This window comes from Chiloscyllium punctatum, chromosome 10 (assembly GCF_047496795.1).
Source record: "Chiloscyllium punctatum isolate Juve2018m chromosome 10, sChiPun1.3, whole genome shotgun sequence".
Lineage (NCBI taxonomy): Eukaryota > Metazoa > Chordata > Chondrichthyes > Orectolobiformes > Hemiscylliidae > Chiloscyllium > Chiloscyllium punctatum.
In genome coordinates, this window is record NC_092748.1 from 66933322 (window position 1) to 66956806 (window position 23485).

At 40.9% G+C, this 23485-nt stretch overlaps 1 protein-coding gene across 7 annotated transcripts in view; it reads right to left on the reverse strand.

The window, feature by feature from the left end:
* Positions 1–23485, reverse strand: part of LOC140482247 (activin receptor type-1-like) — a 114771-nt gene that overhangs the window by 22419 nt on the left and 68867 nt on the right. For all 7 annotated transcript variants that reach the window (XM_072579387.1, XM_072579382.1, XM_072579384.1 and 4 more), the window contains 3 exons: positions 8873–9090; positions 7986–8085; positions 659–805 (listed from right to left, as the gene is read on the reverse strand). In XM_072579387.1, coding sequence (XP_072435488.1) covers positions 659–805; positions 7986–8085; positions 8873–9090 — 465 coding nt within the window. The remainder of the gene's footprint in view (positions 1–658; positions 806–7985; positions 8086–8872; positions 9091–23485) is intronic.

Genomic DNA, 23485 nt, shown 5'->3' on the forward strand with positions numbered 1-23485 from the left:
AGTACAGTTTAGAAATATCTGGTTGACACACATAAATTTCTAACAAGGCTGGACAGCCTAGATGCAAGGAGGATGTTTTCCCTAGTTGGGGAATCTAGAACCAGGGAACACAATCTTGGGATCTAGGATTGACCATTAAGGACTGAGAGGAGAAGGTGGTGAAGCTGTACAGTTCTGCACAAGAGAAGGCTGTGAATGCCAAATCATTGAATGTATTCAAGAAAGAAGTAGATTAGATTTTAAAGGCTTTGAGGAATACAGGAAGAAAGAGGATCAGCTATGATCATATTGAATAGCGTAGCAAGTTCAGGACAGCCGAATGGCCTACTCCTGCACCTGGTCTCTCTGCTCCCAGTACTGGTCACCATATTAGACATGTTATGTGATGGGAATTAAATTGTACTTGTGTATCTCTGTTTGTGCCTTACTGCGAATGTAGCATGTGTTCAGGTAGTGTGCCCTTAACTTTTATTGTCTATTAGAAATAATTCCAATTTCAAATCAGATTTGATGTTCTGCTTTTTTATTCTATCTTCTAGTCTCCCGAGTATCCTTGAGACTCTGTGTTGCCAACTTTTCCAATTTGGGCTATCCTTTGGGTTTTTTTTAAAAAACAAATGCAATTTTAATTTTAGACATGCAAGATGGTACAACTCACCTAAAATATTTTCATTTCTCAACAACACACTGTTGTAGATTTCAGTCTCTCTGAACCAAGATCTTTCATCTCGAGAAGAAAATATCTTTACTGCCACATTTTCCCCTTGCCACTGACCCTGCCAAACCTCTCCAAAGCGTCCCTTACCTGTGGAACAGAACATAAAAGCCAAATCACATTAAAAGAGAGTTTGTACACGTCATCACGTTCCCAACACACCACCTGACTATCATACTGATAATTGGTTGCTTGAACAAATTCACTCAATGGAAGATGAGAAGCAAAGGCTTGGAGTTACAAGGGCCCAGTGATATTAAACGTCACCCTCCTGGCTCTGTTTGTGTTTTGCTTTATATATAGAATACATAAAATCCCTACAGTGTGGAAACAGGCCATATGGCCCAACCAGTTCACACCTACCCTCTGACGAGTAACCCAACCACACCCATACCCCTACCCTATTATTCTACATTTACCCCTAACTCATGCACCTAACCTACACATCCCGTAACACAATGGGCAATTTAGCATGGCCAGTTTACCTAAACTGCACATCTCTGGATTGTCGGAGGAAACTGGAGCACCCAGAGGAAACCCACGCAGAAACGTGGTGAATATGCAGACTCCACACGGACAATCACCCAAGGTTGGAATCGAACCCGGGTCCTGGAGCTGTGAGGCAGCAGTGCTAACCAGTAAGCCACCGTGCCAAGACATCAAGTGTGCATTTAATACCATTCCTAGTATAGCCCTGATCAGATAATAGGAAGGAAAGAAACACTAAAAGGAGGCAAAACGATCAAAGAGTAGAAAAAAAGTTTGGTTTTACAAAAAGGTCATTTTCATGAGTAATCTTTCTGCTTTTTTTCCCCCAAATGTCATCTGCTGGTACTCTAGATATCACACATTTGTTCATCGCTTCTTTTTTAGTAATGGTGTTTTTAAACCTCACTTCACAACCAATCCTAATAGCGGCTTGCATTCAGCAGACACCTCAACACAAACTACGGCCTCCTTCAGTGTTGCATCGCTTTACTTGTGATAAGACAATAGATATTCCTTTCATATATTCTGGGATGGAGGAAGGATTTTTAAAAAGTTTTTTTTTGAGAAGCATTTTCAGGTGAATTAATATCTCTGTCACAGAGAGCTCTGGTCTGTCAGAAATTAAAGTAAACCACTTCTCGTGTTTATCAAATAGAAGCCAATATATATTTTAGAGTTATAGATTTCAAAAAGGTGATAAAAGTAATCTTTTTACAATAACTCTTGCCTTGTTTGAAACAGTTGAGGACTGTAGGATTGGCATGTCTTCTTTTCTCTAGCAGGAAACAGGACAGTTTTACATTTATGATAGAGTTTCTGAACACTGTAACATTGCTGAAATTAAACATTTCCATTACACAGTCACCTGAAAATGCTTTAGTTTCAAAATTTTGAGTTAACTTTATAAAAATTAATTTACTGTACAGTGTCACCCAGCGACATCCAGGGTGAAGAGAGAAAAAAGTATTTTTCGCGAACATAAAATGGATTGTTCAGTTTAACCACCAGATGGAGCACTTCACCCATACCAAAAGCCCAGCCCTCTCAAAATCCATATCCTATTCTTTGACCCTAAAAACTTAAAAAGAGAAAACACATCAGAATATAATCAGAAAAATCAAAATATTAGGACCCACCAATCTTCATGGCCGTCTTATCCTCTCAAGAATATATGCCAGTGAGGACATGATTTATCAGGAATAAAACCCTGTCACAAATCATTAAAAGCTTTGGAATCTTTGGCTCAGATTTTAATGGAGGGCTTCCTTTTTGGCAGGTAAGTTTTGATACTGTTTCCTTCGGCACCTGAATTGTGAACAATGTATTTTTAAACTCTAGAATTAATTTAAATGCCATGTACATCTCTATGACTCTTTCACTGACATCAACAATTTCAGGCAGAAATGCTGACGACTGGAACTGCAGGAGATGGGGAAGAGGCAGAAGTGAGGACTCAGATGCTGGAAATCAGGATCAAGATTAGAGTGGTGCTAGAAAAGCACAGATGGGGAAGACCCTAAACAGGTATTTTGCATCAGTGTTTATTGTGGAGAAGGACATGGAAGACACAAAATGTGGGAAAATAGATGATGACATCTCCAAAAATGTCCACATTACAGAGCAGTTGGTGCTGGATGTCTTAAATGCATAAAAGGTGGATAAATGCCCAGCACTTGATCAGGTGTACCCAAGAACTCTGTGGGAAGCTACAGAGGTGATTGCTGAGCCCCTTCCTGAGATATTTGTATCATCAATAGTCACAGGCAAGGTACAAGACTGTAGGTTGGCGAACGTGGTGCCACTATTTAAGAAAGGTGGTAAGGAAAAGCCAGGGACCTATAGACCAGTGAGCCTGACATCAGTGGTGGGCGATTGTTGGAGGGAATTTTGAGGGACAGGATTTACATGTATTTGGGAAAGTAAGGACTGATTAGGGATAGTCAACATTGCTTTGTGCGTGGGAAATCATGTTTCTCAAACTTGATTGAGTTTTATGTAGTAACAAAGAGGATTGATGAGGGCAGAGCAGTAGACATGATCTATATGGAGTCGAGAGTGTGTTGCTGGAAAAGTACGGCAGGTCGAGCAGCATCAGAAAAGCAGGAGAATTGAAGTTTCGGGCCGGAACCCTTCATCAGGAAATGATCTATATGGACTTCAGTAAGGTTTTGACAAGGTTCATCATGGTAGACTTGATAGCAAGGTTAGATCACATGGAATGCAGGGAGAACTAGCCATTGGGATACAGAACTGGCTTGAAGCCAGAAGACAGAGGGTGGTGGTGGAGGGTTGTTTTTCTGACTGGAGGCCTGTGACCAGTGGTATGCCACAAAGATCGGTGTTGGGCCCACTGCTTTTCATTATTTATATAAATGATTTGGAAATGATCATAGGAGATATAGTTCACATGTCTGCAGATGATACCAAAATTGGAGGTAGAACAGACAGCAAAGGTTACCTCAGAGTACTATGGGATCTTGATCAGATGAGCCAATGGGCTGATGAGTGGCAGATAGAATTTAATTTAGATAAATGTGAGGTGCTGCATTTTGGAAAGGCAGATCAGGGAAGGACTTGTACACTTAATGGTAAGGTCCTAGGGAGTGTTGCTGAACAAAGACCTTAGAGTGCAGGTTCATAGTTCCTTGAAAATGGAGTGGCAGGCAAACAGGGTAGTGAAGAAGGCATTTGTTATGCTTGCCCTTATTGCTATAGGAAGGATGTTGTGAAACTTGAAATGGTTCAGAAAAGATTTACAAGCATGTTGCCAGGGTTAGAGCGTTTGAGCTATAAGGGCTGGGACTGTTTCCCCTGGAGCGTCAGAGACTGAGGGGTGACCTTATAGAGGTTTATAAAATCATGAGACACATAGAAAGGGTGAATAGACAAGGTCTTTTCCCCAGGTTGGGAAGTCCAGAACTCAAGGGCATAGGTTTATGGTGAGAGGGGAAAGATTTAAAAGGGACCTAAGGGGCAACTTTTTCACACAGAGGGTAGTGCATGAATGGAATGAGCTGCCACAGGAAGTGGTGGAGAATGATACATTTACAACATTTTAAAGGCATCTGGATGGATACACGAATAGGAAGAGTTTAGAGGGATCCGATCCAAATGCGAGCAAATGGGACTAGATTAGTTTAGGATATCTGCTTGGTATGGACGAGTTGGACCAAAGGGTGCTGTACATCTCTGACTCTACAACTCGTCACTAAAAAAAAACTCTGGTATGGGTCATGTCCCAGGAGTCCTACAGTCAGAGGTGGCAGTGGAAGCAGAATGACTTCAGGGCAGGAAGATTTTCAATTTCGCATGAAGCTCAGTGTGGTATTCCTGCTTCAGCTGGAGTCCCCAAGGAACTAAAATCACATCGTCAGAGGCTGATACAGTGCCAAACGTGTATGATGGTCATTTCCCAATCAGGACTCCAATGTTCAAACTTCAGTCAAAATACACATTCTATTAAGGATGGATGGGTGCCCTAGCTCCTGCCACTTAGATAGAAAAAACGCAGCAGACCCAGCAGTTTCCGGGGGGGGGGGGTGCGAGGGAGGTAGCTTAGCAATTTTAAACTACCTATCTGTTCATTCTCTCATCCAGGCAAGGTTAAAATCATGCTCTTTATTCATAATCAAACTTGCCGTCTTTCAGATAGTAAAATCCATTACCATAATTGTAAAGAAATGGGGCTAAGTTCTCTCCAGTGTCCTATTATCCCTCAATCAACATCAGAACAATAAAATGTCTGGTCATTGTCACATTGGTGTTTTCATCAGCCAAGAGGAGAAAGATTTAAAATGGACCAGAGTGGCAACTTTTTCCACAGAGAGTGGTTCATATGTGGAATGAGCTGCCAGAGGAAGTGGTAGATGCAGGTCCAGTTACAACATTTAAAAGACATTTGGACAGGTATTGAAGTAGGAAAGTTTTGGGGGGGATATGGGCCAAACACTGGCTAGTGGGTCTAGCTGATAATTTGGGAAAGTGTCAGCATGGACGAGTTGGACCAAAGGGTCTGTTTCCATACTGTATGGCTCTCTGAATAAAGTAACATACTTCAATAATTTCTATATGCTGGTTTGCAACCACTAGCTGTAAAACATTACATTAAATTTACTTGTATGCTCAGAACAATTCAGATGAATCTCATCGGTTTGTCTACAGCCCTTGATTGGATATGTTTCATTGTCAATCTAACAGGAATCCAGTGTTAGACTCTGGCTTTTTTTTAAAATTCATTCATTCACAGGATGGGGACATCGCTGACCAGGCCAGTAATTATTGTCCACCCCTTATTGCCCACTCAGCAGTTTAACAGTCAACCAGGTCCAGGAGTTAACATGGCAGTTTCCTTCTCTAGAAGACATTCATGAACCAGATGTGTTTTTCCCAAACATGAGCAATGTTTTTGAGTTCATCATTAGTCTCTTCGTTCCAGATTCTGATTGAATTCAAATTCCACCAACTGCCATAGTAGGATTCAAACCCAGGCCCCCAGAACATTACTTGGATTGCTGGATTAATAGTCTAGTAATAGTGTTTAGGAGAGGCGATGACCTAGTGGTATCATCACTGGACTATTAATCTAGAGACCCAAGTAATGTTCTGGGCACCTGGGTTCAAATCCTGCTATGGAAGTTGGTGAAATTCAAAACTGAATTGAATTCAATAAAAATCTGAAACAGGGATGACCATGAATCCATTGTTGGGGAAAAACCCATTTGCTTCACTAATGTCCTTTTGGGGAAAGGAGAGGAAACTGCCGTCCTTACATGGTCTGTGACACCAGACCCACAGCAATGTGGTTGACTCTTAACGTGGACAATAAATGCTGACCTGGCCAGTGACACCCTCATCCTGTGAATGGATATAATAAATAATAATAATAATAATGATAATAATAATAAACAAACAACAACACCACCATGAAACAATTGCCTCCTCTTGTTGTTTGCATTTTTGTGCTGCATCCCTATACCTGTCGGTCAGTCATTAATCATTAATTTCCCTACTTTCTTCAAAAATAAATGACAGTGCAGCTATTGGGATTTAAATTATATCTTACACATGAAATGATCCTGCCAACATTGGCACACTGTAACTGAAAAATATCTCAATATAAACATAAAAATTGGGGTCGATCATGAAGCTTCTCAAACGTAATCTGCTTTTTAAATGGATCACAGTTTATGTGTACATCAGCACTTTTTAACCACTTTTTGATATCCTTAACCAACAATATCAAATTGATGCAAGGTCATCAACCTGAATCCTTATGCGTTCTTCCTCTTCTCTCCCTCTACACAGATGTTGCTGACTGGCAGTATTTTGCCTTCGGTTAAAACAATTCCAGACTTGAACATTTCAACTAACCAGCAATTAATCTACTTGGAGAGGAGGATTCCAGATTTCCATGGTCCTGCGAAGAAATTTGCCAAATCTCTGTATATTGTATTTTCCAAACCCATGACCACTAGAAGGACAAGGGCAACAGATACATGGAAAGACCACCTGCAGGTTCCTCTCCAAGCCACAGTTCATCCTGGCTTGGAAATATATTGCAGTTCATACGTTGGAGGTAGATCCACAAAATTAATAGGGAGGGAATTCCAGATTTCTGTTGGAGATAGTTATTGCCCAGCCTACTTCTAAAAAAAAAACTCCTAAAAACTAGAAGCAGAATCACACAATATGTTTGCATCATTCCAATAAAACTGTTCCACTGCAGAGGTCATCATATATTCTTTTGAGGTTTCTTCCGAGAGGAAAAACTGCACAACTTTTAACAAATGTGTATCCATGCACACAGATCAACCCCTTTATCTTCCCTGAAATCACCCCCACAATCCCCAAAACACAAAGAAGGATTTTGAACATTGTGAACAACTAGCTACAGTCATTATGGCTAGATTTGTGTTCTCTCAGTTATTGATCATTATTGCATCCACACAACTTGCTGTGCCTTCCAAACCTGAAAAATTGGTTGAACAACACTTTTTATTCCTTCATTCAAGACAAAGATACGTAAGATTGAAAAAGTGAGGCTCGATTGCAATAAGTTTAAGGGTGGAACTGGTTTAATTTGCTTGCTTAATGAGAATCCAACATTGTCAGGAGTAGATGGGAGCTTAGAAAGCAAAAGCAAACATTAGTCATTACCTTATTGTATCATGCAGCAGACTGGAGGAGCCAAATGGCCGCCTCTGCTCCTAATTCATATGTTTATTTGTACTAAACTCTGGAGAAATATTCATGATTCACTAAACTCAGTCAAACAAAGTAAAGCCAGGTTTATATGATGGGGGTTGATTAAAATGATCAGTTTTGAATTTATTTTGAAGTTGCAAACCCGTTGCATTTCAAGGGAAACTGGCTTAAAACAAATGCAATTTGTTTTTAATTCAGTATTTTGTGACACAGAAAATTAAACTCTCAACCTTTCAAACTCCTATGTCCCAGTGAAAAAAGCCCCAGCCTATCTTTATAACTCAAACCTTCCATACCCAGCACCATTGACAAGCAAGTCCTGTTTTCCAGAAGACAAAGTTTGGAAAGTCTACATTAGATCCAAAGAATTTTGAAAATCTCCTGAAAGAATAATTCTTTACAAATTCCAAGTGCTAACACCTTTAGAGGAGCTCTTTTACTAACGGGTAGGGAAGGTGAAAGGAAAGCAAAATCACACTTTTTTTTTCCTCTTTGCCCATCCAAAATAGTAGTCACACAATACACCTTGGAAACAACAAAAACACACTAATTCATTATGACGTCCAACTTAACTCACCTACACATTCTACAAGGGTAATTTGCCGAGCGACTGTTCTTTGTATGAGGAAAGGAAGACCTGATCCACTGCCTGATGTGCAGGAATGATCCAACAGATTCTGTGGGAAAAGAAATTATCCTACAAAGTGAACTGCAATTACTTGTTTTTTTTTCAAGAAAACAAACACTTTTGAGACTTGAGATTTTTAAAAGGAGAAAGTAAATATATTTGTCTTGAAGATAGTTGGAGACACCGACCTCCTCATGCAATATGTTCTTTGAACCCATAAATTGAGAAGGCATCTTCTCAACAACTGTTAGTCAGTGAACGTTAGAGGAAACGCTGGTAAGACAAGCTGCCATTGCATCGTCACATCCACAAACAGTGCATATTGTGTAAAGTTTACAGGACAATTCCTATTAACTATATTAGAGAGTTCTCTAACTGAAACTTTTGCACTTCAAAATGTACTTGTCCACATCTTAACGTGCAAAATAGGTCCTCAAAGCTTCAAAGACAGAAGTGTCTTTTTGTGACACCGCTTATGAATGCACATAACATAATCTGATTGTGATACTACATGGACCCTACTCCATAGTTTTACCTCATCAAGTTCCAGTTTAAAACTAAATTGTATATTATACCTTCTTGGAAATTCATTAGAGTATTATTAGGGTCTTTTTGTCTTTCAAGTATGCTCTTAGAAAATGCTTGGGCTAGAAAAAGATAGAGGTATTAGATTTATAAAATCAAGCCAGTTTTCGAAATAATCTAAATATTGAAGACTTATTTGATATTTTAAAATGTTGTGCAAAATGATTTATTTGTCCAGACACAGGAAAAACAAGCAAAAGTCTCAATCAAAAAACAGATAAATGAAAAATAAATAAATGAATAATCCTTACTGCTAAGGTGTTATCTCCAACATTAGAGGCAATCAGTCCATCAATGGCACCATACTCAACCTCTCGAGCATTTAGTCTTTGCATTTGATTTTGATGGAGTTTGCGTAATATCAGCACAGTCATCATGGACGCAATGATCATAACAATCACCGGAGCAAGAACAACAATAACCAGGGTTTTTACATTGTAACCCAACTCTGTTCCTTGCTGTGACTTTCCTTTGGAAATAAAGAAAGGAAATTACTTTTAAAGTATTTAATGATACTAACATAGAATTATAGAATCTCGACAGTGCAAAAAGCAGCCATTTGACCCATTAAGTCTCCACTGAAAACCTGAAGAGCATCCCACCCAGACCCAGTACCTAACCTATCCCAACAACCTCACATTTCCCATGGCTAATCCACCTAGCCTGTTACATTCCTGGACACTCTGGGCAATTTAGCATGGCCAATCCACCTAACCTACACATCTTTAGACTGTGGGAGGAAACCAGAGCACCCGGCAGACTCCACACAATCACTCAAGGCTGGAAATGAACCAGGTCCCAGACGCTGTAAGTCAGCAGTGCTAACCTGTGAGCCACCATACCACCCTCAAATCTTTCCAATGTTACATGAATACTTCACTAACAAAGTATTTTTAAAAAATGATGATTAAATGTGGAAGTTAAAAAGGATACAAAGAGATATTCTCTTTGTATATTCTGCTATGGCTTGCCTGTCCATCACCCCTATTCAAAAGCATTATAATTAAACAGGAGCTTTCCCCCAAACAAAGTCATTGGATTATCCCAATGAATTATTAAGCTGTAAAAACTAGTGGAGTCCCAGGTTAAAATTCAGGTGCATGTTAAATTTCCTCATCTCAACTGAAAGCTGTTAAGATAGTAATGTGGCTTGACTGTCATGGTTTGGCTGAGAAAGCAATACAAAAAAGCCAAAATTCCCACATTGCTAATTTTGAATCAATCTCCACTCATGTTTGTATATATGAGCATCAGGCAAAGGCATAATAAAACTTAGCTGTGATATTCCTAATGGTTGAATTGTAGCAACATTCAGCGAAAACTCACATAAATAATGATTAATTGGTGAAAGAAAAGACACAACAATAACTCTCCAACTACCCTTATAAGAAGCTAAAACCTGGAAGAGTCCTCTATTCTCCATAGATGCTGTCCGATCTACTGAGTATATCAGCATTTTTTATTTTGATTTTGGAGTTCCAGCTTCCACAGTATTTTGTCCAGATTTCTAACAAATAAGATTTTAGTTTTCGTTCTCAAGATATACAATTCAATTATGTTTGTAGTTTACATTTCCACTTACAAAGGGTTTGCATGTTCCAACTTGAGAGCTGCACAACTTTTGCTAAAAAGGCAAGATTATTAGATAAGCTCAACCCAGAATTGATGAAGGTTATCTTAAAATCCATAGCAAGGAAACAATAAGCATGGAGCTGACTTTGGATAATTGCTTAGGGCATTTGAAACAACCTGTTATTGTTAGAAGGTACAACCTGAGCAAATAGAGGGACAACAGATCCAGTCAACAGGGCTATTCTTCACAATTCTCTGGCACAACCTGAGTGACCAGGCCCACGTTGAGAGACTTGAACTTCTGAAAAGATAATTCATGAGTTGGCTAGTAATTTGGGTGCCCTGAAAGGCACTATATACACAAATCTTAATTTAAGAACATAAAAACAGTATTAGAAGTAAGCCATTTAAACCTGCTCTGCTATGCATTAAAATTATGGCCAATCTACAACTTGAAAACCACCTTTCTACACTATCCCTCGTTCCAAATATCTACCAGTCAATCTTACATATATTCAATACTGAGTATCCACAGTTCTTTGGTGTAGAGTTTTCCAAAAGATCATAACAGAGTTAAAGGAATTTCTCCTCATCTCAGTCCCACTGGGCTGACTCACCACCAAGAGAGGCTCGGCAACAGCACTGCTGATCAAGTTGTTCAGATCCTGAAGGACATAACTGCAAGACTGAGTCTGCACAGCTGCGGAGGGAATCACCAAGAGGGAAAAAAAAACATTCTTGACCTCATCCTTATCAGTCTGCCGGCTGTAGATGCATCTGTCCATGACAGTATCAGTAAGAGTGACCACTGCACAGTCCTTGTGGAAACAACGTTCCACATTCGCAATGAGTATAGACTCCACTGTGTTATGGGGCATTGTCACCATGCTAAATGGGACAGACTTCAAACAGACCCAATGACTCAGGATTGGGCATTGATGGGCACTCTGGGCCATCAACAGCTGCAGAATTGTACTCCAACACAACCTGCAACCTCAAAGCCCAGCATATCCTCCACTCAATCATTAGCATCAAGCAAAGGGATCAGCCCTAATTTAAAAAAGGTTGCAGGAGGGCATACCAGAAGCAGCACCAGGCAAACCAAAGAACGAGGTGTCAACCTGGTGAAGCTACCAAACAGGACTACTTGCATACCAAACATCATAAGCAGCAAAAAGATAGATGGAGCCAAGTCATCCCATAAACAATGGATCAGATCTAAGCTCTGGAATCTTGCCACATCCAGTCGTGAATGGTGGTGGACAATTGAACAACTCACTGGAGGAAGCTCCACAAATATTCCCATCATCACTGTTGGAAGAGCCAAAGGGCAAAAGATAAGACTAAAACATTCACAGCAGTCTCCAGCAAAGGTGGATGTTCCATCTTGACCTTGTCAGGTGCTGCCCAGCATGACAGATACCAGTCTTCGCATAATTCGATTCACTCCACATGATATTAATAAATAATTGCAGACATGGATAGCAAAGGCTATAAGCCCTTACAACAATCTGGCAATAATAAAAACAGAATTTGCTGGAAAAGCTCAGCAGGTCTGGCAGCCTCTGTGAAGAGAAATCAGAATTAACATTTTAGATAGATTCCCTAGTGTAGAAACAGGCCCTTCAGCCCAATAAGTCCACACCGACCCTCCGAAGAGCAACCCACCCAGACCTTACATTTACCCCTCACCTAACAGTACAGACAAATTAGCATGGTCAATTCACCTAACCTGCACACCTTTGGATTGTGGGAGGAAACCCACGCAGACACAGGGAGAATGTGCAAACTCCACACAGCTGCCCAAGGTGGGAATGGAACCGGGGTCCCTGGTGCTGTGAGGCAGCAGTGCTAACAACTGAGCCACCATGCCACCCCTTTTGGGTCCAGAGATCCTTCCTCAGAACATTCTGGCCATAGTACCAAACTCTTTCAGTCCAGTTACAGCACTAATACCTACCTGACAAAGTGGAAAATTGCCCAGGTTATGTCCTATATAAAAAAACCTAGGACAAATACAACCTGTCCAATTACCACCCCATCCATCTACTCTCCATCTTTAGTAAAATGATGGAAGGCATCATCAACAAACAGTGCTATCTTGCAGCACCTAACCAGTGATACCCAGTTTGGGTTCCACCAGGGCCACTCAGCTTCTGATGTCATTACAGACTTGGTTCAAATATAGGCAAAACAGCCGAATTCCAGAGGTGAGTTGAAAGTGACACCAAGGCCACATTCAGCCAAGTGTGACATCAAGGAGCCTTGCAAAATTGAATCAATGGGCATCAGGGGGCAAACTCTATGCTGGGTGGAGTCATACCTGGCACATAGGAAGATGGTTGTGGTTGTTGGAGGTTAGTCATCTCAGATCCAGGACATTTCTGGAGGATATCCTCAGGGTAGTGTCCTAGGCCCAACCATCTTCATCTGCCTCATCAATGACCTTCCCTCCATCATAAGTTCAGAAGTGGGGGTTTGCCGATGATTGCACGACGTTCAGCACTATTCACAACTCTGCAGATACTGAAGCAGTCTATATAGGAGCACATTACTGCAGTTGCTGGAAACAAAAAAAATGTTGGGAGATCTCAGCAGGTCAGGCAGCATCCATGGAGAGAAAGCAAGCTAACAGTTCATCTCAGCTCAGTGAAGAGTCATCCAGATTTGAAACTTTAGCTTGCCTTCTCTCCATAACTGCTGCCTGACCTGCTGTGATCTCCAGCATTTTTTTTGTCTTCACTTCACTGAAGCAGCCCATATTCAAATTCAACAGTAACTAGGCTTGAGCTGACAAGAGGCAAGTAATATTAGTGCCACACAAATGCCAAGCAGTGAGCATTCCCAATAAGAGAAAACCTAATCACCCAACCCCTTAACATTCAATGGTAATACCATCATTGAGTCCCCCACTATCAATATCGTTGGGGTTACCTCAAACTCAACTAGACTCACCATGTAAATGCAATTGCTGTAAGATCAGGTCAGAGGCTGGGAATACTGCAGCATGTAACTCAATTCCTGATTTCCTAAAGCCTGTCCACAAGACACAAGTCAGGTGTGTGGTGGAATATCCATCACTTGCCTGGACGGGTGTAATCCAAACAACACAAGCTTGACACTCTCCAGGACAAACCAACCCACTTTATTAGCACCACATCCACTTCCTCCACCACCAACACTCAGTAGCAGCAATATGTACTACTTACAAGATGCACTGTAGAAATTCACCGAAGATCCTTAGATGGCACCTTCCAAATCCACAAGCACTACCATCCAAAAAGGACAAGGAAAGCAGATGCATGGGATATGCACTTAAATGTTAAGGTCCTGGGGAGTGTTGCTGAACAAAGAGACCTTGGAATGCAGGTTCATAGCTCCTTGAAAGTGGAGTCATAAGTAGATAGGATAGTGAAGGCAGTGTTTAGTAATCTTTCCTTTCTTGGTCAGAGTGTTGAGTACAGGAGTTGGGAGGTCATGTTGTCTTTCCCTTAGGCATCTGTTGATGAAATTGCGGGGGTATGCGTTTTTGGCGAATACATTGTATAGGTGTTCTTCTTCCTCTTTTTGCAGTTCTGGTGTACTGCAGTGTGTTGTGGCCCTTTTGAACAGTGTCTTGATGCAACTTCTTTTGTGTGTGTTGGGGTGGTTGCTTTCGTAGTTTAGGACTTGGTCTGTGTGTGTGGCTTTCCTGTATACCTTTGTGGTGAATTCTCCGTTCAGTGTTCTCTGTACCATCACGTCTAGGAATGGGAGTTGGTTGTCCTTTTCTTCCTCTCTAGTGAATCGGATTCCTGTGAGTGTGGTGTTGATGATCCGGTGTGTGTTCTCTATTTCTGTGTTTTTAATGATTACAAAGGTATCATCTACATATCTGACCCAGAGTTTGGGTTGAATTTGCAGTAAGACTGTTTGTTCTAACCTTTGCATTACTGCTTCTGCTATGAGTCCAGAGACGGGTGAGCCCATGGGTGTGCCGTTGATTTGTTCATATATTTGGCTGTTGAATGTGAAGTGTGTTGTGAGGCACAGGTCCAGTAGTTTGAGTATGCCGTCTTTGTTGATAGGTTCCCCGTCTTGTTGTCTGTTCTGTATGTCCAGCAAGTTGGCTGTTGTTTCTCTGGCTAGGGTTTTGTCGATAGAGGTGAACAGTGCCGTTACATTGAATGAGACCATAGTTTCTTCCTTGTCTATGTGTATATTTCTGATGATGTCCAAGAATTCCTGTGTTGACTGTATAGAGTGTCTGGATCCGCTGATCAGGTGTTTAAGTTTCTGCTGTAGTTCTTTAGCCAGTTTGTGTGATGGTGTCCCTGGTAGTGATACAATGGGTCTGAGTGGGATGTCTGGTTTGTGCACTTTAGGCAGTCCATAGAATCTGGGGGTGTTGTTGCTTTCAGGTTTCGTTCTCTGTAGGTCAAACCTGGTTATCTGTCCGTTTTTTTGTAAGTTCTTCAGTGTGTTGTTTATCCTATTGGTGAGCTGTGGGATCAAACTCCCTCTTTTGGTAGGTGTTGGTATCTGCAAGTAGTTGCGCTTTTTGGATGTACTCTGCTTTGTTCAGGATGACCGTCATTCTGCCTTTGTCTGCTGATAGTATGATTATGTTCTTATCGTTTCTTAGTGCTTTTAGTGCTTCCCTCTCCTTGGTGTTGAGGTTGTGTGTTTGTCTTTTCCTTGTTATTAGGGGTACAATACTTTGTCTCATTGTTTGTTGTGTCTCTTCTGGCAGTCCATTGTTTCTGTGTGTGCATTCTAGTCTGCTGTCTTGGTATCCTTGTGGTTGTAGTTGAGTCCTTTGGCCAGTATTGTTCTTTCCGTGTCTGTGAGCTGTCTGTGGGAGAGGTTTCTAACCTATGAGTGTGTTGTGGTGTCCTCTCTGTTGTGTGTTAGTTTGGCCATTTTTTCGCGATGTGTGGTCCAGTTCTGTACTATGTTGATGGCCTGTTCTATGGTCCGGGTCCATTCCTGATTGGTGGTTTTTGGCGCATGATTTCTTGTCTGTATTTGTGTTGTCTGTTGTGTGTGTCTGTAATCATTACCTGGATCATCCTAAATCCATTCTGTCTGGCTGTGTCCCTGGCATGTGGGTTGTTGACTGGTGGTCTGTCTGTATCTGACACATGGTAGAAGGATTTGATCCTTTCGGCATTCGTGCAGGAGCCGGAGTTGTTCGTATGTGGCACTCAGGCGGTTGGCACAGGATTCCCATTTCCTGGCTTGTCTTAGCGTCTCTCGCCCGTAGGTGTTCAAAGTTTGGGCCAGACTACTGCGACCACTAGGACTCATAGCACACAAACCAACAGCCACTCTCAGACAACAACTCATCAGGACGAAGGACCCGATACCCAGCATGAGCAAAACCAATGTAGTGTACAAATTCCCATGCAAGGACTGCACAAAACACTACATAGGACAAACAGGAAGACAGCTAACAATCTGTATCCATGAACACCAACTAGACACGAAACAACATGACAAGCTATCCTTAGTAACCACACACTCCGATGACGAGCAACACGAGTTCGACTGGGACAACACTACTATTATAGAACAAGCCAAACAGAGAACAGCCAGGGAATTCCTAGAGGCATGGCACTCATCCACAGATTCAAACAAGCATATCGACCTGGACCCAATATACCGACCACTGCAGCAGACAGCTGGAACTGACAACCGGAAGCGGCAGATTCAAACCACTACAAATGCCGGAGGAAAGATCACAGAAGCGCTTCACAGGAGGCTCCCAAGCACTGAGGACGTCACCTAGACAGGGGACGAAACGTCTGCAACACAAATTCCCAGCTCGGCGAACAGAACCACAACAACGAGCATCCGAGCTACAAATCTTCTCCCAAACATTAAGGACACTGTGAGTCAACCTACAGCATGTGAACTGCAGCAGCTCACCATCACCTTTTCAACAGCACCAGGGTTGGGTAAGTAATGTTGACCAGCCAGCAATGTCCACGTCCCACAGATGAATAATAGAGTCACAGTCATAGTCATCCAGCATAGAAACAAACCCTTCAGGCCAACCAGTCCATGCTGAATATAATCCCAAACCAAACAATCCCACCTGGATGCTCCTGACCTATATTACCTCTAAAACTATTAATGTACTTATCTCAGCGTTAATTTAAAAAAAACTTTATTCTGACACTAGTTCTTGAATCTTAGAACAGGGAAACATTCTTCCAAGATCCTGTCAAGCCTGAGGAATTTTTCAACATTTCAATGCAATCACCTCTCATTCTTCCAGATTCCAGGTAATATAGGCTATTTTACTCAATGTCACATTAGACCAAAACACGCTTCCTCAGAATCAGTCTGCTGAACCTGCAGAGCACCAACACATTATTCCTTAAACACAGAGATCAAAATTGCATATTGAGTACTCAAACAGTGGATGAGAAGTGTGGTGCTAGAAAAACACAGCAAGCCAGGCAGCATCCAAGGAGCAGGTGAATCGACGTTTCGGGCATAAACCCTTCTTCAGGAAGAAGGGCTCATGCCCGAAACGTCGATTCTCCTGCTCCTCGGATGCTGCCTGGCCTCGCTTTCCAGCACCACACTTCTCAACTCTGGTCTCCAGCATCTGCAGTCCTCACTTTCTCCTACTCAAATAGTGGTCTCACCAACTTATACAATTGAGAGTTATTGGACTAATTTACTCTCCTATGCCAAACTGTATATAATTAACACTAATGCACAATTTTCTTGTTGCATCTTTGTTAACTGTCAGCATCACGCATAAGGGCACCCAGGTCCTTCTGAATAAAAGATTGCCTAATATTTCATCATGTGGGGGATAAAAACTACTGTTTGTCACAAAGCTAGTCCCTTTTCTTTTCTAAAAGTTGTTCCTTGGTTCAAGGATACTCTGTCCTTGATTTTTTTCAGAGGGTAATAAACCAGGCTGGGCTCTGATCAGTCTGGTTTGGTACAGAGAGGCCTTTTGCTTATATGTAAACAGATGAGATTTCAGGCCAAAGTGGTCATGTTTTAGAAGTGCCCTGTATAATGAAAGGGGAGTGGTCAGCTCTTAAGGTAAGCTGAGCAGTTTTGGTTCAGTCTTGAACTGGTTGGAAGTTCAACAGGGAGCTGTGTGGAAACTCACTCTTTTCTGCCCTTCAGCTTCAATCTGTAGGCACGTGTTCCATTTATACTGGTTTTTAAAGGGAGTTTGCTTATTGGGACTGTTCCGTATATTTGGAACAGCATAATTAAATCTAGTTGGATAGGCTACATTGTATAGGCGTTCTTTATTCTGTTCTTTGTGTTTCATTGTATACTTTTGTGAATAAATTTTGTAGGTTTTAAAATCTAGCAGTCAACCTAACTAATTTAATCCGGGTAATTTTCTGTACACTTACCGAAACAAATTGCAAAAGTTATGGTCTGAGCTGCCTGCTTAAGAATGTGTTTTTGAGTGGTCTGGCTTAGTCCATAATATGTTCTATATTTGCTTCCAAAGTTGTTAACTTCATACTTCCGTACACTATATTCCATCTGTACTGTCCTTACCCGCAATCTATCTTTGTGCAGTCTTCAGTTTGTGAATGGGTTCTGTTCTGGAGTCTATTCAGGAGTCAATTTGTGCACAAGTCAGAACACGATGTTGGATAATATAAAGTTCATGAGTACCTGAGATCGTAATTATAAGTATGAGCGCTCATAAGTCAGACGGTCATATGTCAGGGACTTCCTAATTCTCACTTTTCACCTCCTCAAACAGCCATTTTGTTTATACGTATGCCCATTGTGCTGATGATATCAACTGGCGTTAAAGTGCATCATATTCTCTTTGTACTACAATGGGAAGGCATTCATGGAGAACATAAGAATTTTGATGAGCATGCCATTTGATGCCTCTGTTTGCTCTGTTATTCGATAAGAATGTGGAGATCGGATTGTGACCTTAACTTAACATTCCAACGTATACACCAAATAGATTCTTGATGAAAAGGCTCCACTGCTCTGAGTGAGAATTCCAAAAACTGACTATCCTGAGTAAAACAAAACTCCTCATCTCTGTCTTGACTCCTTACTTTTAAACCAGCTCTTCAAGCTCTAGTTCTAAATAAAAACCATAAGAACCTTGAAAGCTTCAAATCAGAAACAAAAACAGAAATTGCTGAAAAAGCTCAGCAGGTCTGGCAGCATCTGCAGAGAGAAGTCAGAGTTAGCATTTCAAGTCAAGTCACCCTTCCTTTGCAATCATAGAAAAACATCTCTGCTGTTACATTCCATTCCCCTCACCAGTAAATGAAAACATTTCATTTGACTTCTTATATCAGTAATATTGTGATTTATGTATGAGGACACAAAATCCCTCTGCACATCAGACTTCTGCAATCACATTTAAAATATTGTTTTTTTTATTCTTCCTACCAAAGTGGGCATGTACATATTCATCAACAGTATAAACCATCAAATATTTCCCACTCAAACTATCTACAGCCTTAGTCGAGTGTGTGGTGCTGGAAAATCACAGCAGGTCAGGCAGTATCTGAGGAGCAGGAGAATCGATGTTTTGGGCATAAGCCCTTCAGCAGGAAGGGCTTATGCCTGAAATGTCTATTTCCTTGCTCCTCGGTTGCTGCCTGACCTGCTGTGCTTTTCCAGTAGCACACTCTCGCTTCTGATCTCCAGTATCTGCAGTTCTTACTTTTCCTATCTACAGCTGAAAAAGGCATTTTGTCAAAATGTTTCTTCTTGCACTCATCAGGACATTCACAATAATACCAATGTAAAGGGATCAACAGCTTTATATCGTGTGACAAGAGCGTTGGTTGGCAAGTAACTCTGATTGGTAAAGGTACTGCAGTGGAGAAGGGGCCTGTTAGATTATGATTGACAATTCATTGCTGGATTTTGCATTAAACAAGTAGGTCTGATTGGTACTGACCAAAAACAACAAGCCTGTGCTTGCAAAAATTCATAACAGTATCTATCAATGTGATCCCATGCTTGATAACATTCACTAAATTATCCTGTGTACTCAGATTAACACTGACAATCAAGATCACAATATAGCATATTTGTGCTAACTGAAAGCTGTATTTATTGACACACATTTGTTCTTTGTAGACAAAAAGAATATGCCCATATTGTATCTGTTTTAACTTAAATTAAGTGATCATTCTTTGGTTCATCCCTCGGAGTAATGCTGTGACCAGAGTCAACTTACATGGCTTTTTTTAAAAAACAAAGCTTGGCATTTAATTGTCATTCATTATTATAAGACATAAGTCATAAGAAGTAAATAGGCCATTTAGTCCACTGAGTCTGCTCCACTGTTCAATGAGATCATGGTTGATGTGAAAATCCTCAAATCCTCCACTAACACCACCTATTGACCAGAAACTCAACTGGACTCACCAGATGAATACAGTGGTGTCAAAAGCAAGTCACACGATAGGAACTCTGCAGTGAATAACATACCTCCTGACTCCCCAAAGTCTGTCCATCATCTATAAGGAATGTGTCAGGAGTGTGATGGAATAGTCCCCGTTTGCCTGGATGGATGCAGCTGTAGCAAAGCTCAAGCACCATGACACCATCCAGGAGAAAGCTTCCTGCTTAATTGACACCACATCTTTAAGCATCTGGTCCCTTCACCACTGAAGCTCAGTAGCAGTAGTGTCTCTCATCTACAAGATGCACTGCAGAAATTCAAAGATCCTTAGACAGCACCTTCTAAACTCACAACCATTTTGATCAAGGAGGACAAGGGCAGCCACCACTGGAAGTTCTCCAAGCCACTCTCAATCCTGACTTGGAAATATATCGCCATTCCCTCATGTCATTGGGTCAAAATCCTGGAATTCACTCCCTACGGACATTCTGACTCAACCTGCAGCACGTGGACTGCAGCAGTTCAAAAAGAAAGCTCACCAACACCTTCTCAAGGGCAACTAGGGATGGAAAATAAATGCTTGCCCAGCCAGTGATATCGCCTCACATGAGTGAATTATAAAAAAACTTTACAGAACTGGCTCAAAGGTAGAAGACAGAGGGTGGTGGTGATGGAGAGTTTTTTTTAGACTAGAGGCCTGTGACCAGTGGAGTGCCACAAGGATCGGTGCTGGGACCTCTACTTTTTGTCATTTACTTAAATGATTTGGATGCAAGCATAAGAGGTATAGTTAGTAACTTTGCTAATGACACCAAAATTGGAGGTGTAGTGGACAGCGAAGAAGGTTACCTCAGATTACAACCAGATCTTGATCAAATGGGCCAATGGGCTGAGAAGTGGCAGATGGAGTTTAACTTTAGATAAATGAGAGGTGCTGCATTTTAGGAAAGCAAATCTTTGCAGGACTTATATATTTAATGGTAAGGTCCTAGGGAGTGTTGCTGAACAAAGAGACCTTGGAGTGCGGGTTCATAGCTCCTTGAAAGTGGAGTCGCAGGTAGATAGGATAGTGAAGATGACGTTTGGTATGCTTTCCTTTATTGGTCAGAATATTGAGTACAGGAGTTGGGAGGTCATGTTGTGGCTGTACAGGACATTGGTTAGGCCACTGTTGGAATATTGTATGCAATTGTGATCTATTTCCTACCGGAAAGATGTTGTGAAGCTTGAAAGGGTTCAGAAAAGATTTACAAGGATGCTGACAGGGTTGGAGGATTTGAGCTTTCGGGAGAGGTTGAATAGACTGGGGCTGTTTTCCCTGGAGCATCAGAGGCTGAGGGGTGACCTCATAGAGGCTTAAGAAATCATGAGGGATATGGATAGGATAAATAAACAATGTCTTTTTCCTGGGGTGGGGGAGTCCAGAATTAGATGGCATAGGTTTAGGGTGAGAGGGGAAAGATCTAAAGAGACCTAAGGGACAACTTGTTCACTCAGAGGGTGGTGCGTGTATGGAATGTACTGCCAGAGGAAGTGTTGGAGGTCAGTACAATTCTAACATTTAAAAGGCATCTGGATGGATATATGAATAGGAAGGGTTTGGAGGGATATGGGCCAGATGCTGGCAGGTGGGACTAGATCAGGTTGGGATACCCGGTTGGCATGGACAAGTTGGACCAAAAGGGTCTGTTTCCATGCTGTATATCTCTATGACTCTAAGAATCTTGATTCCTTTACTGACTAAAGATTTGTCAATAATACTCATTAACCCATTTTCTACAGCACTCTGTAGTAAAGAATTTCACAAATTTACTAACCGTTAGAAGAAATTCCTCCTCTAGTTCTAGATTCTACCAAGGGGAAACAATCTTTCCCATCTAGGAATCCTGTATTTTTCAATAACATCTCTTCTTATCCTTCTAAAATCCAATAACTACAGGCTCAACCTACTCAACCTCTCTTCATAAGAGAATACCTCCATGACCAGGATCACCTAGCAAATCTACTCTGGACTGTCTCCAATGCCAATATATCTTTCCTTAGACAAAGATACTAAGATAGCTCACATGATTCCAGTTGTAGTCTGACTAGAGCTTTTAATAGTTTTAGCAAAACCTCCCTATTTTTGTATTCCATTTCTCTTTAAATAAATCCGATGTATTCTCTATGACATCCCACTACCAGCGTCCCTTTGTTGTTCCCTTTTACATTGGAATCTTTGCAAAAGTCATGAGTGCAAAATGAAAAGCCTACACAAATGTTTTTCAATAAAAGTCAACTTCTAAACCACCAAATTACTACTTCTATCTAAGTCCTTTTTCAGACTCCTTATGTTTTCCTCATGTCTTATTTTCTGACCTATCTTTGTGTCATCAAATTTAACAATCATATTTTGATTCCCGTATCCAAGTCATTGAGATAAGTTGCAAATAGTTGAGGCCCCATGATATTGTGATACTCCACTTGTCACATCTTGCCCACCTGAAAAGTGAGCAGTTTATGCCTGTTTCCTGTTAGTTAATTAATCTTCTGTCCAAAATAGTTCAGGTCACTGGATATATCCAACACAGCACTATATTAGATATCATAATATGGTACTTCAAACACTACAGGTTCTTATTTTGCAGAGTAACCTTTGATGTGGCAACTTTTCAAATCCAAGTGGACCACATCCTCCAGTCTCTCTGGAGGATTTTCTTTGAGAAAGTAACAAGCAAATAGTCAGTCATGATCTCCCCTTCACAAAACCAAGTCACCTCTGCATGCTTACTTTGGGAATTTCTAACTCCCCGTTAAACCATCCTTTATTCATGAGAAGTTTGGAAAATTAAAACTTGTGCATCTATTTCAAATTTTATTATTATGAAATGGGCACAGTGAAACAGAGTAATTAAAACCAAAATTTGAACTCAAGATTAGAGTGGTACTGGAAAAGCACAGCAGGTCAGGCAGCATCCGAGGAACAGGAAAATCGACGTTTTGGGCAAAAGGCCTACATTCCTGATGACGGGCTTTTGCCTGAAACGTCAATTTTCCTGCTCCTCGGATGCTGCCTGACCCGTTGTACTTTTCCAGCATCGCTCTAATCTTGACTTTAATCTCAGCATCTGCAGTACCCACCTGCCAAAATTTTAATTATCTTACAGTGCCAGAGTAAAAGAACTAACCAGCAGCATAACTTAATCCTCAGGACAGATGAGAGATGGGCAACCATTCCTCACAAACACCAAAATGTGAACCGAAAGGTCAAGTTACTTGAACTCTAAGAAAAAAACTTAAATTGTGTGACAAGAGCACATCTACAAGAGAAGCATTACAGTTATTACCAACAAAACTCATCTAGAAATGTAAACATAAAATTGCAAAATGATTTTTTACATATCATTGTACTCAAACCCAAAAATGTTAGATGATGGAGACCGATTGCCTTTAAGTCCCAAATCTACCATGGAAGTTAATCTTAAATTCCAACTAAAATAACAGTTAATAAGGCTTGTGTGAGGAATGTATGTGAATCCTAATTATTGAAATTTCTACATGCCTTTACCTGTACTGCACTTAGCAGAAAATGAAGGGACAGTGATAGCCAATACTATTGACAGGATTGCTGCAACTAAGTGCTTGCTCCAGCAATGACTTGTTTAAAGGGATTCAAAGCAAGTCTCAAATATGATAATAATCACCAGATACACCAAACTGAAATACTGATCTACTAAAGAATCATGCAGAAATCTGAATAAAGCTGTTTCAGTTCATGAGGATAACGATTCCCAGATGATGTAGCCTATAAGTATCAAAACGGTTACATGCTAATGATACTATAGTTTCATTGTTGTTTGTACTGTTTATTTTCATGATTAGGTTGTCTTGACAACCTGCAGAGATGATATAAATCAGGTATGATAAAAGGCCGATCTATAAATGCTGTTAT